This window comes from Syzygium oleosum, unplaced genomic scaffold (assembly GCF_021117445.2).
Source record: "Syzygium oleosum isolate NSW1041296 unplaced genomic scaffold, Sole_v2.1 Sole_v2.04, whole genome shotgun sequence".
In the NCBI taxonomy this organism is placed as follows: domain Eukaryota; kingdom Viridiplantae; phylum Streptophyta; class Magnoliopsida; order Myrtales; family Myrtaceae; genus Syzygium; species Syzygium oleosum.
In genome coordinates this window covers 4,602,040-4,617,885 of record NW_026607488.1, presented here as the reverse complement: position 1 = coordinate 4,617,885, position 15,846 = coordinate 4,602,040, and the positions used below count along the sequence as shown (strand labels likewise).

At 39.5% G+C, this 15,846-nt stretch overlaps 2 protein-coding genes across 3 annotated transcripts; one reads left to right on the top strand and one right to left on the bottom strand.

Moving 5' to 3' along the window:
• Window positions 1-4,401: 4,401 nt before the first annotated feature.
• Window positions 4,402-6,409, top strand: LOC115674353 (transcription factor RAX1-like). The gene is made up of 3 exons (XM_030596722.2): window positions 4,402-4,694; window positions 5,182-5,311; window positions 5,470-6,409. The coding sequence occupies exons 1-3, from the start codon at window positions 4,559-4,561 to the stop codon at window positions 6,215-6,217; spliced, it is 1,014 nt and encodes a 337-aa protein (XP_030452582.1). The 5' UTR covers window positions 4,402-4,558; the 3' UTR covers window positions 6,218-6,409.
• Window positions 6,410-9,466: 3,057 nt separating this feature from the next.
• LOC115674352 (vacuolar protein sorting-associated protein 32 homolog 2-like) lies at window positions 9,467-13,155 on the bottom strand. 2 transcript variants are annotated; one of them, XM_030596720.2, is made up of 8 exons: window positions 13,011-13,155; window positions 12,777-12,928; window positions 12,045-12,144; window positions 11,387-11,472; window positions 11,188-11,279; window positions 10,544-10,658; window positions 10,259-10,454; window positions 9,467-9,838 (listed from the first exon to the last, which is right to left on the bottom strand). In XM_030596720.2, the coding sequence occupies exons 2-7, from the start codon at window positions 12,849-12,851 to the stop codon at window positions 10,263-10,265; spliced, it is 660 nt and encodes a 219-aa protein (XP_030452580.1). In that variant the 5' UTR covers window positions 12,852-12,928; window positions 13,011-13,155; the 3' UTR covers window positions 9,467-9,838; window positions 10,259-10,262. The 2 variants fall into 2 exon arrangements, with proteins under 2 accessions (XP_030452580.1, XP_030452581.1); XM_030596721.2 differs by having other exon boundaries at window positions 12,045-12,173; window positions 12,777-13,147.
• Between the last annotated feature and the right edge of the window lie 2,691 nt (window positions 13,156-15,846).

The following is a 15,846-nucleotide window of genomic DNA, read 5'->3' as shown; positions in this document are numbered from 1 at the left end:
CCGGCCAAAATTAGCCGGATGGACTGAATTGGCACAAATGCAAAAGGTTTAGGACTGAATTGGCACAAAAAAAAGGTTTATGACTGAATTGACATAATTGCAATGATTTAGGACTGTTTTGGTAATTTTCCCCCAAAATTAAAGGACACAAAATGTATTTAATTAAGTGGTTTTCACTTACTATACTTCAATCTTCTTTTCTCGTGAATTCTCCCCCACGTTCTCTTGGTGAGTTTGTAACTACAAAAAAGTTGTTGCATGAATTGGGATAATTCGGATTGAATTAACGTAAAAGTTTCTTTTTTTTTCCTTTGGTGCAAAATGAGTTTACATAAGTCGGATGGCATAAAACGGAAATGAGTAATGCTACATAAAACATTTTATAAAGAATTAGTATATAAACTGATAAGATCGCATGTGCTACTGTCACCGATTGTTTCTATATAAATGACCGAGTTTGGCTTATTACCGCAATTGATGATTGTGGATCACATAGAATTTGGTACATCAATAAACTATTCTATTGTACATTACATTACTCAATGTTGAAATACCGAATGTCACGTGGTGGGAGAGAGAGAAAGACCACATCCATGTTGATTGATGGCTAAACCTACAAAGTATCGAAATCTTCAAATGTCGACTTCGCAATACTCTTTAATTAGTGCACCAAATACAAATTGACCACATCCATATTGATTGATGTCTAAACCTAGGAAATATCAAAATCTCAAAATTTTGACTCTGTGGTACTCTTTAATTAGCGCACCAAGTACAAATTGACTCACGTAAGTTCCTCCTCGGATACTAGCCTAGCTTTAACAACTTCTACTTCTCATGATCTTGAACCCTTCCATGTAGTCTCACCCTAGTCTAGTTTCCATATGAATTCTAGAAAACCATCCTACAATGACAGTGACTTGACGGGGATTATAAAGATCGGGTCCTAGACTTGTTCGATATCTGGTCCGAGCTTACATACACGTCCTCTCTACCGAACAATATAACCTCATTTATCGAATTCTTTAATACGATGTTCGAGCAATATTCATTATCCCCATTCCCCAATTAATGTTAAATTGATTCTACCTCCAGTAATTGCTGCATAATTCCCCTCTTTTCAATTAATGGGATGTGAACTCGATGAAACAATTAAGATGGAATATAGACAAAGAGAAGGGTCTAGAATATATGTTGAGTAGGTCAAGCTGAACGTGAGATTGATCCATTGAAAATAACCAGGGTGTGAATATCACACTTCCATGCATTCTCGAGCATAACTGGTCCATTTTATGTCTCGGTTTGCAAGTAATGATGCGCTCAAGTAATCTGCCAAGGTTGACTATGTTCCAATATATGTAAGTTGAAACACATATATTAAGTTTTGAGGCTGCTTGTATCCGTGAACTATACTTTTTTTAGGGATAAATAGAGGACATGCCTGAGTCGAATAGTTCAACCATTTGACTATGTTGTTGCCCACGTTTTCTTTCTCATACGAGACCGATGAGTTTAATTCGTGAAGCTAAATCAAACAAGAAATTGACGTCGTCCGACGATGCCTTAGGAACGCATCTATCATTCGACTTTTATACGGTACACAGCTCGCGTCAGTAACTCATTTGCTAAACCGGGTCACCTTCATTGCCATTGATAATGTTGTTATAGCTTGACAATTTGACTCACTATCCAAATCATTAGCAATTGATGTGGGTTTTGTATGTGGAAAAAAAGAAAAGAAATTACACAGGTTTTTTTTTAAATAATCCTTTATTATTTTCCTTGACCCTTGTGGAGGAGTATGTGTTTCTTATTTCGCATTTTTACAATGTCACGTTATATGGAAACTTAGGTTTTCATGCATTGTTACTACTTAATGACATAAATCTAATATCTGTTTTTTCTTCATTATAATCGGGTTTTACTTGCTATTATTTTTCTATACCATTAATGTACAAAAATAAAAGTTACTTTCCTCTTTCTTGTACCCATTTTAATTTTTTGCCAAGAGGCCTTTTAACATTTTCATTATCTTTTTTTTTTAAGTTTGGTAACTTGAACTAAGTTGAGAAAAGTCAATTATAACTTTTCAGGTACACACTTTAATCAGCACCTTGCAAAAAGTCAATCATGTAATTGAATGAAGGTGGTTGAATTCCCCGCCATTATTAATCAAGAAAGGCGGCACGTATGACAAATATACCTCACGTTAAATTTTTTATTACCATAAACGTTAAATTAGTACATTTATAACAAATTTATCCTTTATTAATTTTCATTAAATTAAATTAATACCACAAAAAAATATAAACTGGTACACCTGTGATAAACGGAGGGTAAATCTTCAAACTAGTACACTCGTCAACTGTCACTTATTATCCAACTCAGCAATTTGAACAGAAACTAACGGAGGGTAAATTTATCATAAATGTACCAGTTTTGAATTTTTGGTGATCAAAAAATTAGTTTAGGATAAATTTATCATAGATGTATTAATTTAAAATTTTTGGTAGTATAAATCCTTTTAATTTTTTGCCAAGTCTCCTTTTAACCTTTTCATTGTCTTTTTTTTTTTTAAGTTTGGTAACTTGAACTAAGTTGAGAAAAGTCAATTGTAACTTTTCAGGTGCACACTTTTAATCAGCACCGTCCAGAAAGTCAATGATGTAATTGAATGAAGGTGGTTTAAGTCCATGCAATTATTAATCAAGAAAGGCACCTCGAAAGGCAAAGGGCTTTGGAAGAAAAAACAGGCAAAGAGAAAGTTCGATAGGACCGTGCTGTCCCTATGGACTATTAAGAGACTGTTTGGTAACCAGTTAAATAGTATCCGTTTCTATTCTTTTGTTTCATAAAACAAAAAAAGAATAGAAATCCGTTTGGTAAATTTTTTGTTCCCGAGCACAAATTTGTTCCTAGAATCAGTTTTGGAACATAATCAATAATAAAAAAGGAGAAGTTAATTCTTGATTCTGAGAACAAGAATCAAAAATGGATTTTCTTCTTCTTCTTCGTGGCTGGTCTTCTTTATTTTTCCTGGCCTGTGGCCGATCGCCGGCGGCTCGCCGTCGCCCTCACCCAGGCCGTGAGGGTTTAGCCCTCACCCTCGCCGGCCGGATTTGGCGAGGGCAGCAGCCCTCGCCCAAGCCGCGAGCCACCCTCGCCGAATCAGGCGAGGGCGGCGGCTAGGGTCCAACCCTCCTCAGATCTGGCGAGGGCGGCCCTCACCCAGGCGGCGAGGGTCCAGCCCTCACCCTCGCCGGCCCTGGCCTGTGGCCGGTCGCCGGTGCCGGTGACCTGGCCATGGGCCAAGGAAGGAGAAGAAAAAAAAAAAAAAAAGGAAAAAAAAGAAATATTAAAAGATTCAAAATATTATTAATAAAAAGAAATTTTATGTAGTTACCAAACGCATTTCTGTTCTTTTTCTATTCCGGGAATAGAAATTTTGGACAGTTACCTAGCACCTTCAAATACTTAGAAATTATTTTCATGAATGAAATAAAAAAAAATCATTTCTGAGCAGAAATTATTTTTTAGGAACAGAATGGTTACCAAACACACCATAAGTTACTTTCGAGCAATTGCACATCTACCTCAAATGAGCAAGTACCCAACATTCCATTGACACAAAATCTTCCGTCTTTCGCAAGAAATCGGCTGGCTTTGTGCATCTTCATGAATGGAGAGACAAAGAGAAGGATAAAAAAGCACCACTCACGAGATGACATTTGGGATTATAATTTAGTCGGTCTGACGATGCGGCGGTTTATTTTCGCAAGCAATATCATAAATTTGTGCTTCTAATGTTTATTTCGTTAAAAGTCGGTTTTGATGATTAAATGACTCAACTATCGACGGGTGGACACATGTAACGACAATAACCGCAATAACTTCTGCAAACTGTACTGATAAGTACGGCGAGATAGGTAACGACATTTTACCAACTTGTGGGTTAGTTCCCCTCTAAGTAGCTGGCTAGTTACGATCGAGCCCCCGTGCTATCGAACAAAAGAAAACGAACTCATCGATTCATGTCTGGCCAAGCCTACAATGACTTTACGTTTGAGAATGATTCATATCTCCATCGAAAAAAATACGAGTAATGTAAACATACAATACGACCTCGTGGAACATGAGAGCCTCAAGTACATCGTGTACTGGTGACCATAAAAGTAAAGAGGGAAAGAAAAGGTAAGAAATGTGATTTGCCATGGCGTGAATGAGTAACAGCTTTGACTGCTTCTGTATAAAAGAGAAATCCATTAATTAATGATAATGAAAGGTCTATCTACTAATGTTAGAGAGAGAGAGAGAGAGAGAGAGGGGCGGGTCATGCGGAGTCAAAGCTCAGGGACTATATAGCCACCAACTTCTATACACCTCTCTCATCCAAACCCAAGCCCCAGCAGGATTTTCTTCAATAGCTCTTGCGTCTCTGAGTTCTCCCTCTCCATCTCCCTCTCCCTCTCCCTCTCTCTCTCTGAGATCTCGCAGAGCCTGTGGAAAGATTGTTTCAGAGTCGCAAAGGAAGGTAAGAGAGAGGAGCAGTGAAAGAGAGATGGGAAGAACACCGTGCTGCGACAAGAACAACGTCAAGAGAGGGCCGTGGTCGCCGGAAGAAGACGCCGCCCTCAAGTCTTATGTGGAGGCTTTCGGCACTGGCAACAACTGGATTGCCTTGCCCAAGAAAGCTGGTTCGTCTTTGCTCTCTCTCTCTTTCTTATCAAATTATATCAGTTTTCGCCTATATTGTTCGGTCTTGAGGTGAAACTCAAATTCATTTTCTGTTCATCTTCACATCGTGGGTCTTTTCAGATTGTCTGCATTTACATGTGTGGGGGATGTAGATGTAAGAATTAACACTGATGTGAGGAGTACAGTCAACTGCTTAGGGTTTGAGAAGTGCCCGGTTTTGCGAGAAAAGAAAATCAACCTGGATCGCCATTTTAATTAATTTTCTTCAGGTCCATGCCACATAGCACGTCCAGAACCTAAGATGGAGATCAATATACGTGCCCCGAATAACGTAAAATGCCTAATTTTAACATACAAAAGACATATAAAAGATCTTATTTATTTTACTGAGGCGATTTGCATCTCGTTCGTTTTCTTGCTTTGTATCTTATTATGGCTTCATAATTTTAGCTATCACCTTACCAATCGATCATCACTACAAAACAGGTCTCCGCCGATGCGGCAAGAGTTGCCGTTTGCGATGGCTCAATTACTTAAGGCCCGATGTCAAACATGGCTGTTATACAGAGGAGGAAAATAAGATGATATGCAATATCTACAAGGAAATAGGAAGCAGGCAAGTGCTTGGTTAATCATTAATTAACTTCCATCTATTTCCTTACTTTGCTTCCTACAATATTGTAATCAGGATTAGTCAGCTATCGGCTAATTTGACCCTTGATTAGTATAAATTACTAACGCATCTTGCCCCCACATTTGTTTTAATTTCGTCAGATGGTCGATCATAGCATCTCATCTACCCGGACGAACGGACAATGACATCAAGAATTATTGGAACACCAAACTGAAGAAGAAGCTGTATTTATATGAGAAGATGAATCCTACAAGTAAAAGCGTCAAATGTGTGCCCAGCACCAACAGTGTCACTACTCCTGATGATCGCGGCCTAGAACAACACATGTTGCCCATGCCGGAAAATGTGCGTTCCAACCAGATTAACAATATCCCAGCTTCACAATCTCTAGGTCCATCGGCGACATATCCAGCATTCTCCGATGCTCGGAATGGATCATCGTTGTACAATTGTAATGTGCGGTCCAACATAGCATCCGAGATTGGAGGTGGAATCGCAATGAGCGGCGGGAGCAACATTTCATCATCGTCGGCATCGTCATCATCCCAAGACTATTATTCGGGCATCTCAAACAGTTCGCCTTCTCTGGGAGTGGACAGCGAATCCATTTGGCTCGGCAGCGACACTAACAGTATCGGCGAATCCGGTATATTGACGGATAACGGGATGGAATATTTGTGGGATGCTGTGAACGAGCTATTATTCAATGAAGAGACCAGTGACGAAGAATTGTTGGCAGCCACCTTGTATCCGAATTTTGCTGAATCAAGTGGTTACAGAGATTTGATCATGCCAAAAGGCGAGAACCAGGATGATGCTTTGATGAGCATATCTGAAGGAAGAGAACAACTAGAGAGTGGCAACCAGATGTGGAGAGATGGACCATGATGATATTAGAGAAGGCGAGTTCTAGCTGGATAGGGAGATTCAATTTGTCATTCTTTTTTTTTTATGGATTCAAGGCAACTTCTTTGTTTTTAATAAATCATTTGCTTGTCTTGATCAAATCTAGTAGATGGAGAGAACAGATTCATATGTGCAGATCAAATAAATTTATAGAAAAAAGGTGCAAATTTCGAATCTAGTGTTCTCCTGCTTTCTTGATTCATGAGATTATGTTAAAAAAAAAACGATTGCATTAACTGGTGCCGGTCATATAAACTAGTACAAAGATTTAGTATAACCACCCATTAATTTATACATTTGCTAAAACATTTGATTGCCCACTAAATTACTAATACATAAATAACTTGTTATAAACTTTGGTTGGCCCCTCAAATTGCTCTTTCTGGGTATGTTCTTAATGTTGAAGATAAGGAGAGAATCTCCAAGATGATATTGATTAATTATATGGGTAGTAGCAAAAATCTGAAGAAAAGAAAAGAGAGATAACGTCACTCTAAATTGGATCCAATTGGAGGCATACTTTTAGGTGAGTGGAAAAGCAATAAAAGATGCACCCCTTGTACACAATGCCGAATGTAGACAACCCTAACTCAAGCAATGTGAATCCATCTCTCTCTCTCTCTCTCTCTCTCTCTCTCTCTCTCTCTCTCTCTCACACACACACACACACACGTGTTGTGAGGTCTCTCTTGACTTGGTCCTGTTTGCTTTGCTCGTGACCTGTGATTTGTGAGGAAGGCACGATGAACATGAGTTGGGGAGAATGACATAAGGTTGTCTCCCTCTTTCTGGGTATGCTGGGGTTCATGAAAGTTGCATGGGTTTTGTGACAGTTTCAAGACTCACACAACTTCTACATGGAACCTTTTTAATGAAAGATACAGGAGGATAAAGCCAAAAATGTGAGAAGATGACGCAATTAGCGTATCGTGTCACGTTATATCACGGGACAAAGGTCCGACTCCTTGAAAAGTGACAAAATGCGAGTGACAAAGGTGTGGAACAACCTATTTTGTCTCGAATCAATATAGGACGAACATACTTTGCAGTCCCAAAACTCTTTCCGTATAATACAATATCTTTCATTAGAATACAACTTGATCGCCAGGCCTGATTGTTGATGTTCCTTCAAAATGTCATCTAAATTCTAAAAATTTGTGAAATACAATAGCTTTCATTAGAAGAGGAAACAACTTTTTACTTTCCTGTCAAGATTTAAAATGTCATCTAAATTCTAAAAATTTGTGAAAAACAATAGATGTGAATTTACGTGCCAATAGTCATATATTGGGAAAGTTTCGAGTGTTCCTTATTAATCAAAGTGTGCGAGCCAAGATTTAGATAAGCAAAAAGTAAATAGCGAGAGTCTCTCCAGACACACTAAAATCATATTCTGTGATCCCAGAAAGACAAGAGGTATTGAACAAACCATCAAAATATGAATGAACATACTTTGCAGCCACAGACTCGTTATAATACATAATCCCTTTGACTAGATTCAGACTATATTGTTGGAAAAGCGGTTTTGTGATTCATATGGGAACAGGACTCAGTAAGACAGAGACACAGCACGCTTAGTGAAATCATCTGTGAGAAAAAGACACCAAGTTCGTGGACTGAAATGCAGTCTCGCACGAGCTTTCGAACCGGTCCATGTTGCGGGGGATAGAAAAGTGTGGATAGACCGAGACAATGGAGTGTTCAGCTAGATAAACCAAAATCAGACCTGCCTCTGAAAAACATTGGAGTTTCGTGCACCTAACAAAGGATTTCCTAAGAAGAAAGTATTATATGATTTAGAGAATTGGCAAAAGTATTGCTATGATCTTTGGTGTCGACATCACTTACGATGTCATTTGAGCATTTTCGGAGTGCTATTCAATGCCCTCCAAGACTAGGTCCAACGGCGTGCGATAGCCATGTATCTATATGCCTTATTCAAGCCACATAGTATGAACCTAATTGATGAGCTAGTCAGACTTGGTACGAACTTAGAAAACTCTTGCCCATGCTTGACCCTGGTTAAAATTGTCTTCGCATTTTAAAAAAGAAATTGACCTGATTTGAGCTGGGCCGATTGTGCAGGAAGTAAACGGCTTGCCTAGGCCCATCATTTACGCCGCGTGCCCGCCGGCCCAATCACATAGTCGCTAGTTCCCATGAATCGCTAACCAAATATATCTTACGCAACATTCTAAGAGCACTATAGGCATTGACTCCATCGGGGTTTGGTGCATTCATGAATAAGTGCTGTGGGCCAAATGAAGCCCTAATTGGTTTTCTATTCTCTGCAGATTTTGCTGCACTGCATGGCTATTATATTACAAAATCGATTTAATCTTTAGTGCTGGGCCTGTTAGCATCTCTTTTTTGCTTTCTTATCGAAATCTAAAATATTATTAGAATATTACAGAAGTTTCGTGAGTTTCGCTTTCTAAAAGAAAAGTCAAAAATGTGCGTGTTACATGATTTTGATTTAGTAGAAAGTAAAAAATAAAACTTAAGGTTAATATCACAAAAAAAAATCCCAAATTGGTATATCCGTGACAAATTTACCCTCAATTAGTTTCCGTTAAATTTTATCGTCAAATTTCTAAGTTGGATGACACGTAACAGTTGACGGGTGCACCGGTTTAGAATTTTACCCCTCAGTCTGTTACAGATTTATCAGTTTGTGGTTTTTCATGATATTAATCTAATTTAATAAAAGGTAAAATGTACTAATTTGTGGTTTTTTGTTGTCAAAAAATTAGTTTGGGATAAACTTATCACATGTGTCCAGTTTAGGATTTTTCGTGATATTAACCCTAAAAGTTAATCCGTACATTGCCATCATCCTACAACAACATCGACCGTTTCTTGTCCCATTAGACAAGGTTGGCAACACAGAATCTTCCCATGTCATTTTGTAAGATCTAAATGACCAGCATGTCATAAGATGTGAAGTACAATGTTTTGAGAGATGACTCCGATGCCTAAAACTCTAAAACCAAAAGAAAGAAAGAAGTACCAGGCCAGAATAAATGCTTCCACCACCAACCGTATATTCTACCGGCCTCATAGTAAACAAAATAATCTATCGACAAACCGAAAGGTTGCATCCCTTTTTTTATCAAATGAAGCCTCAGAACCAGCGTGCTTCTCGCCAAGATTCATCAAGAATAATTGTCGACACTAAGTTTTCGCGGCAATCAAAATGAGATGGGTTACTCGAGCTTTCCAGATCGACAATTTGTGTTCGAAAAAGATGAAAACAAGAAAATTCTTTTTTGGTTAAAGCATACACCACATAAATAGCCGGACGTTCATATACATGGTATGGTACAACAGGCTGCGCAACAGCCAGAAACAACAGAGAGAGAGAGAGAGAGAGAGAGAGAGAGAGAGAGAGAGAGAGAGAGAGAGAGAGAGAGGTTCTACATTATTAGAAGTAGATGTAGTATTATGTGCCTAATCCATCTATCCAATGTGTTACAGCCAGTCAACTTCATTTCAAGTAGAAAAAAGTTGCGGCAGTAGACGGTCTATGCTCCTGGAGAAAGAAGTACTGATATTTCTCCTGCCGTCGTGATTATCTGCACAGTCTATTCTCATCATGGGTAACTGCAAAAACAAAAGGACAAGTAGATTAGAGGATGAATACATATCTATCATCCTTAGTTGAGTTGAGTACTTCAAGAACCAAATTCTTAAAGACAATGGAAAGAAGAAAAAGGCTTATGGGATGTGCCGAGGTCCTTCTGTTGCGTGTATCATTTCAATATTGACAATGACAAACACCCAAATGATCAACCAAACGAACCAAATGAGGCATGCAAGAAAATGACGCTGCAAGAACAATCATAGAAGTATGAACCTAATATATGGAGCTCAAAGATTGCGTAAATCAGAATCGAGAGACAGTGTTAGCTAAATGCCCCAGAGTCATTCACCAAGATGTCACGCAACTTCAGATAAAGAAAACAACATGAAGGCCATGAAGAAGCTTAACCAAGAAACTTGAAATAGATATTATGGAATCACCTCTCTACAAAGCCATTTCTGCCTGCAAGGCAGCGAGCTCATCATCCTCAGGCGTGTTCTTCACTGGACGAGGATGTGACGGCTGCTTGACTGCAGGAGCATGCACTGGAGCAGGAGGAGCAGACGTGGTTGGCTCGAGAAGCTCGTCCTCCAGCTCAGCCCCTTCCAATTCTTCGAGCTCCGCTTCCAGTTCATCCTGATATAGCGGTCAGAATTTACTTTAGCCACCAATATTCTATCAAGAAGTTGTTTAAAAATAAGTTGTGTGACTTTTAGAATTGCTACTTCATCAAAATCAGCTGCTGCACCGATCGGCGTCGACAAGGCCTCCTGAATCTGTTTCATGTTTTCAGTCTGCTCGTTGACCTCGTCCATTGTTCTATCCAAGTCTTCGATGTTCCTGATATATAAAAGGAACCTTAGAAAAACATTTCATGCAATGAGAGCATAGAAGCAGCATCTACACATTAATGCACTCATTCTTAAGATAAATGTTAAGGCTTGCGAAGGATCGAGAGAAGAAAAGGACACTCCTTGTGTTAAAAAAAGACAAAAAGGGCCTGATTATAGTACAAAGTACCTTAAATAAAAAAACTCTCTTTAGTGTCTCCCATCAGTTCATTTCATGTGATCGCTTTCACAGGGTTTACCATCAGTCCATTTCATCATTTTTTCCTATACTTTTCGAACTGACTGTGTAGTAGATCCATAAGTAATTCAATATTAAGGGAAAAACACTTAAAATGGATTTCATCTAACCAATTACTAAATAGAGTCGCAATCAGATTTTTTACTATACTGGCATAAACAAAAGCAGATTTGTTACTTTTAATATGGTAAAATCTACCACGCAAAACAACATACAGAAGTCCAGACACAGAATCTCCATTTTTTTTCCACTAATAGATATAGTAGAAAATGGTACATACGTTGCCTTGTGAATAGCCTTCATGGTAGCAGCTCCGCTTCGCAATGCATCAACAGTCTCTGTTGTGGCTTTGGCACCTTCTAACATTATCATCTAACATTTTTAAAATGGAGCCACGGTTTCAGATTTTAGGTGTTTCCATTATAAGCATAGAGACAGAGCATCCAAGTGGAAGGAAAATGGCTAAACAGCAAGCGTACCTGATCATGTAGGCGCAACTGATAACTTCCTAGTTGTTCGATTTGCGTTTCGTACATCTTTTTCTTCTTCAAACATTGAATAGCAGCTGCCAAATAACACCAATTTGTATATTTACCGAGTGATTTAAGCACAAATGAGTTTCCAATCTACATCTCCACAATCGGGTGATTATTAGCAAGAATCCGAGACCAATTGGAGTTACCATGTCAGAACTAACGGAGAACATGCTATCTAGAGCATCTCGTGACTTCATAATTGTTTGGCGCTACTGAAGCTAATTATTGTCCGGAGGAGGACATTTAACTATGATAAGAATCAATGTCCCGGTTTAAACTTTATAACTGTACAGCACAACCACCAAATTTCCGGATACCAACGGCACAAACAAAAAGAGAGAATTTTTTTCACAGGACAAGTCAACTGATTTGGGTTTCAGCATCAGACAATCCCCAGCTACAGTGTCATTATCCAAAATATCACATTTGAGCACATCGCATGACTAGGGTTAAGTTATTTTAAGAGTGATCGAGAACAACTCTGTGTTATCACTATCAATATTGGCTTTCCATTACATGACAAGACAATTATTAAAACATTTCGAATTCCCGTTGTTGATGATCCAAAATGAAGAACAACAGAAGCAAGTGGAGGTGATACCATTCTTTTTCTTTGCCTTGGTATACGCCTTGGCCTTTTCAACCTCCGCAGCGGCCTTTTTCGCGAGGAAGTTCTCCTTCTTCTCCAGCATCTCGAGCGTCTACAATGACACGTGGCAGAGGTAACGATCTGAAGAAGCTCTCCGGCAAATTTCGGCACAATTTCCGAGTTAATTAAACGGGTACAACATGTTGTACATGGGATCAAGACAAAAGCAGTTTTGCATCTGTTTCGGAGCTTGACAGATGATTTTTATCACTTCGTAAATTGAAGAACCGAGTATCACATGCCTAGCAAGTAAAAAAAATGAAAGAACAGATTGTTGGCTCCACAAGGAGCTCTCTCAACTGCATCTGATCTACTGCATCTTTAACTTCACCCAGATAACCAGATATAAATGGAAATTTGCAATCACATAAACAAATAAATTCCATAAATTAAAATAATCTAGCCGATGACAAAATACATGTAGTGATGCTAATCCCTCCAACAAACCAGAATTAGGATGACCTCAAGTTGAACATATCAGCAACATCAACCAATAAATTGGTCAATAAACCAAATCATCCAACGACTATTGACATGATGACCCTCCAGAAAATCTATGGTCCTTTGAACACCGCCAATGAGAAAATGGAAAATCAAAATAAAAAGAAAAGGAACAAAGAATAACATCATAAGCAACCAAATTGCTTTACAAAAATAAACAGAGAGAGACGATCAGAATCCCACCTCGCTCAATTTATCTATCGTCGTTCTGGCGCTGACAGCACCGTCCTTCTTCTTCGTAAACATTTTCTGGAACATGATTGAAACTCCTCTCCGTCAAGACAAGAACTTTGTTCTTCCCCGAGCTCAAGAAAGCTTGCCGGATTCAAGAAACACTGCGGCACACGATGAAGGGGTATCGAATCAAATGGGTCGGAGTAATTTTCCGGGAATACCCGAAACCGAGAACATGCGGACCTTTGAATCGTGGAAAGCTCGCGTTCTTGGGTCGGCAGGTGAAGCTTCCAAGAAACCCCTGAAACGCGAAAGAGGGAGAGGTGACTTTTGTAGACTTTAATAGCTGCTTCGCGGAGAAGATGACTCGTGGGTGCTCCTCGCGAAATGTCAGCATCGGTGACGCAGAAAAGGGTCGTTTTTGGGAGACCAAACCATGTCGTTTTTATGGTTCTTTCGATCAAAGTTTTCTTTTTTAATCTCCATTACGTCTGGCGAGCGAAAAAGCACCAAACTTTTATAAATCCGTCGAGTTCCCAATACACATACGAGACTATAGATATTTTAAGTTCTCATTGATTCGAGTTACAGATAAAATCGGTTCAAATTAAGAAATAAAATTAGCGTAACAGGACAAGCTTTCTTACTATTTATTACGGTAACCCTTTAAAAAATCACTATCGTTGATAGACAATGATTATAATAACAGCAACAGTAGTACGACACGCATAGTCTCTAATATGTGACCCAAAAGATTAAATTTCCTAAAAATGGCATTTTATACCTAATAGTTCTTGAGATTTGAGGAATTTCTAATTTCTAATTTTTTTATATATTTATGACACGTACTTTGTTATAGCTTGCTCATATTGACATTCCTAATCTCAATGAAGATTAATGGATAAGCATGTATTTTGTGATGCTAAATTGAGCTCTCCCGTTCCCTTTCCTTAGTAGGTGAACTGGGCTGGGCTTTGTTAAGGCCGCAGGGCCCAGAAAGATAAGGAGAAGATATGGTCGGATGGAGGGTAAAGTGCAAATGGGCTTCATTCGATCTTTGTCACCTTAAGGATTGGATTCATCTGACGTGCAAAACCAATTTTCTCCAACACCCTTTAGAGTATTTTGTCGTTATTATTCTTTGGGAAAATACCACAAAAAACTATAAACTATGTTACTTGTGACAAATTTGCTCTGAATTTTTTTTTGTGGCACGAAAAACCTCAAACTATGCTACTTGTGACACATTTACCCAACAATACTTTGGTCCAAGGACATTTTTGTCTTTTTCCTTTTTCTGTTTTTTTCCTTTTTTTTTTCTTTCTTCTCTCTTTCCTCCGGTGGCCATGGCGGAGGAAAGCCGGCGAGGGTGCCCCTCGTTGACGTTGGGGTTGGGCGAGGGCTGCCCTCACCAAATCTGGCGAGGGCAACCCTCGTCGGCGTCGGTCGAGAGTCGCCCTTGCCCGACTCAAACGACCCTTGCCTAGGCGGGCGAGGGTAGCCCTCGCCCAACCCCAACGTCGGTGAGGACCGCCCTCGCCGGCTTCCCTCCGCCATGGCCGGCGGAGGGAAGAGAGAATAAAGGAAAAAAAAACATAAAAAAAAGAAAAGACGAAAATACCTTTGGGCCAAAGTATTGTGGAGTAAATATGTCACAAGTGACATAGTTTTGGATTTTTCGTATCACAAAAAAAAATTCAGCGTAAATTTATTATAAGTGACATAGTTTTGGATTTATTGTGGTATTTTTCCTTATTCTTTTACAGGAAAATAACATTATTATTCTCATATTCCCCTTTTTTTTCCCTTTTGCCAGTTTTCATATCCAGTGTTTAAGGATCTAAGCATGTGTGAGGCGCCACAATCTTCAACATCGTCCGTCGTTTGTTTTCATCGATAGGGGACAAACGTGCCCGTGGTTTTTCCCTTAAAGTTCGAATTTTTTTGAGGAGTCGAGATCAAAAAGGGAGCCAAAAAGGGCAACTTTTTTTATGTTTTTTGGTACGTGGGTGCTCTTCAAGCTGTCCTCCATGTCGAGGGAGAGAAAGTGGACCGGCACGTGGCGGCCAACCTCGGCCGTCCATTGGGGCTCAGAAGTCTTGGGAGGAGGACGATTGGCGGAAGGTCGGATTGAGGGCGACTTCGAGTCGGTCAAGGAGCTGCTTTTTCAGCGATGCTAAACGAACCACGCAGTTCACAATGGATCTCTCCCTTTCTATCTGCAACCACAGCCGGAGAACAGGGAGATTTAAGACGAGAGAAAAGGGGTAAGTGGGGACAGGACAGGCTTTTCGAGAGGTCAAGAAACCAGACAGGTGGACGTGGCTCAATTGAGCGCCACCCTCTTCACCACCATGCACATCAGGAGAGAGAGAGAGACCATGGATGGATGTGTTGACAGAACTCTTATCCCGCGGCATGGTTAGGGTTTGTTTGATTGATGCCATGGATCTCTTCTCGGATGACCAGAGCTGAAACGTTCTTCTTCTTGGAATTGTGCAAGTATTCTCGTAGATGTCTTAAGCATTTGGACTGTTCATTCGTGTAAATAAGACATGTATTAAGACGGATTGAAACATCGACAAAGGTACCAGGTGATGAATGAAAGACCGGCATCTTTGATTTCATTTCTCATCTTGATCTCTCCCCCTTCTTTGTCCATGTATCGTGTATGCCCCGAGGCAAGATGGAGTGGGAAGGGGGCTTCCGACTCTGATTGTTGAGCAACTATTTTGACGGAACGTCGTAAACGGCAAGTGTAGATTGCATTTTGTTTTGTTGGGTAGCGTGGATGTGTGGGCAAATACCTCTTTGCTTATTCTAATCCAACGAGGCATCCTCCTTATGATAATCATAAATAAGGACTTTATGTACGGACCCCAATTAGGTCAACTCAATCTTTAAGATACGAAAAATAAAAAATAAAAATCAATCTTAGTCTCATCTAATAAGTAATCATTGGATCAAACACGTTATAAAAGCTTCTTTAGCCATAAGTGACAAAGAGCAAAATTAAGCCTTCACGAAACGGCTTACTTATCTGGAGAATAAAATTCACATCCTCCTCGACACAGCTCTC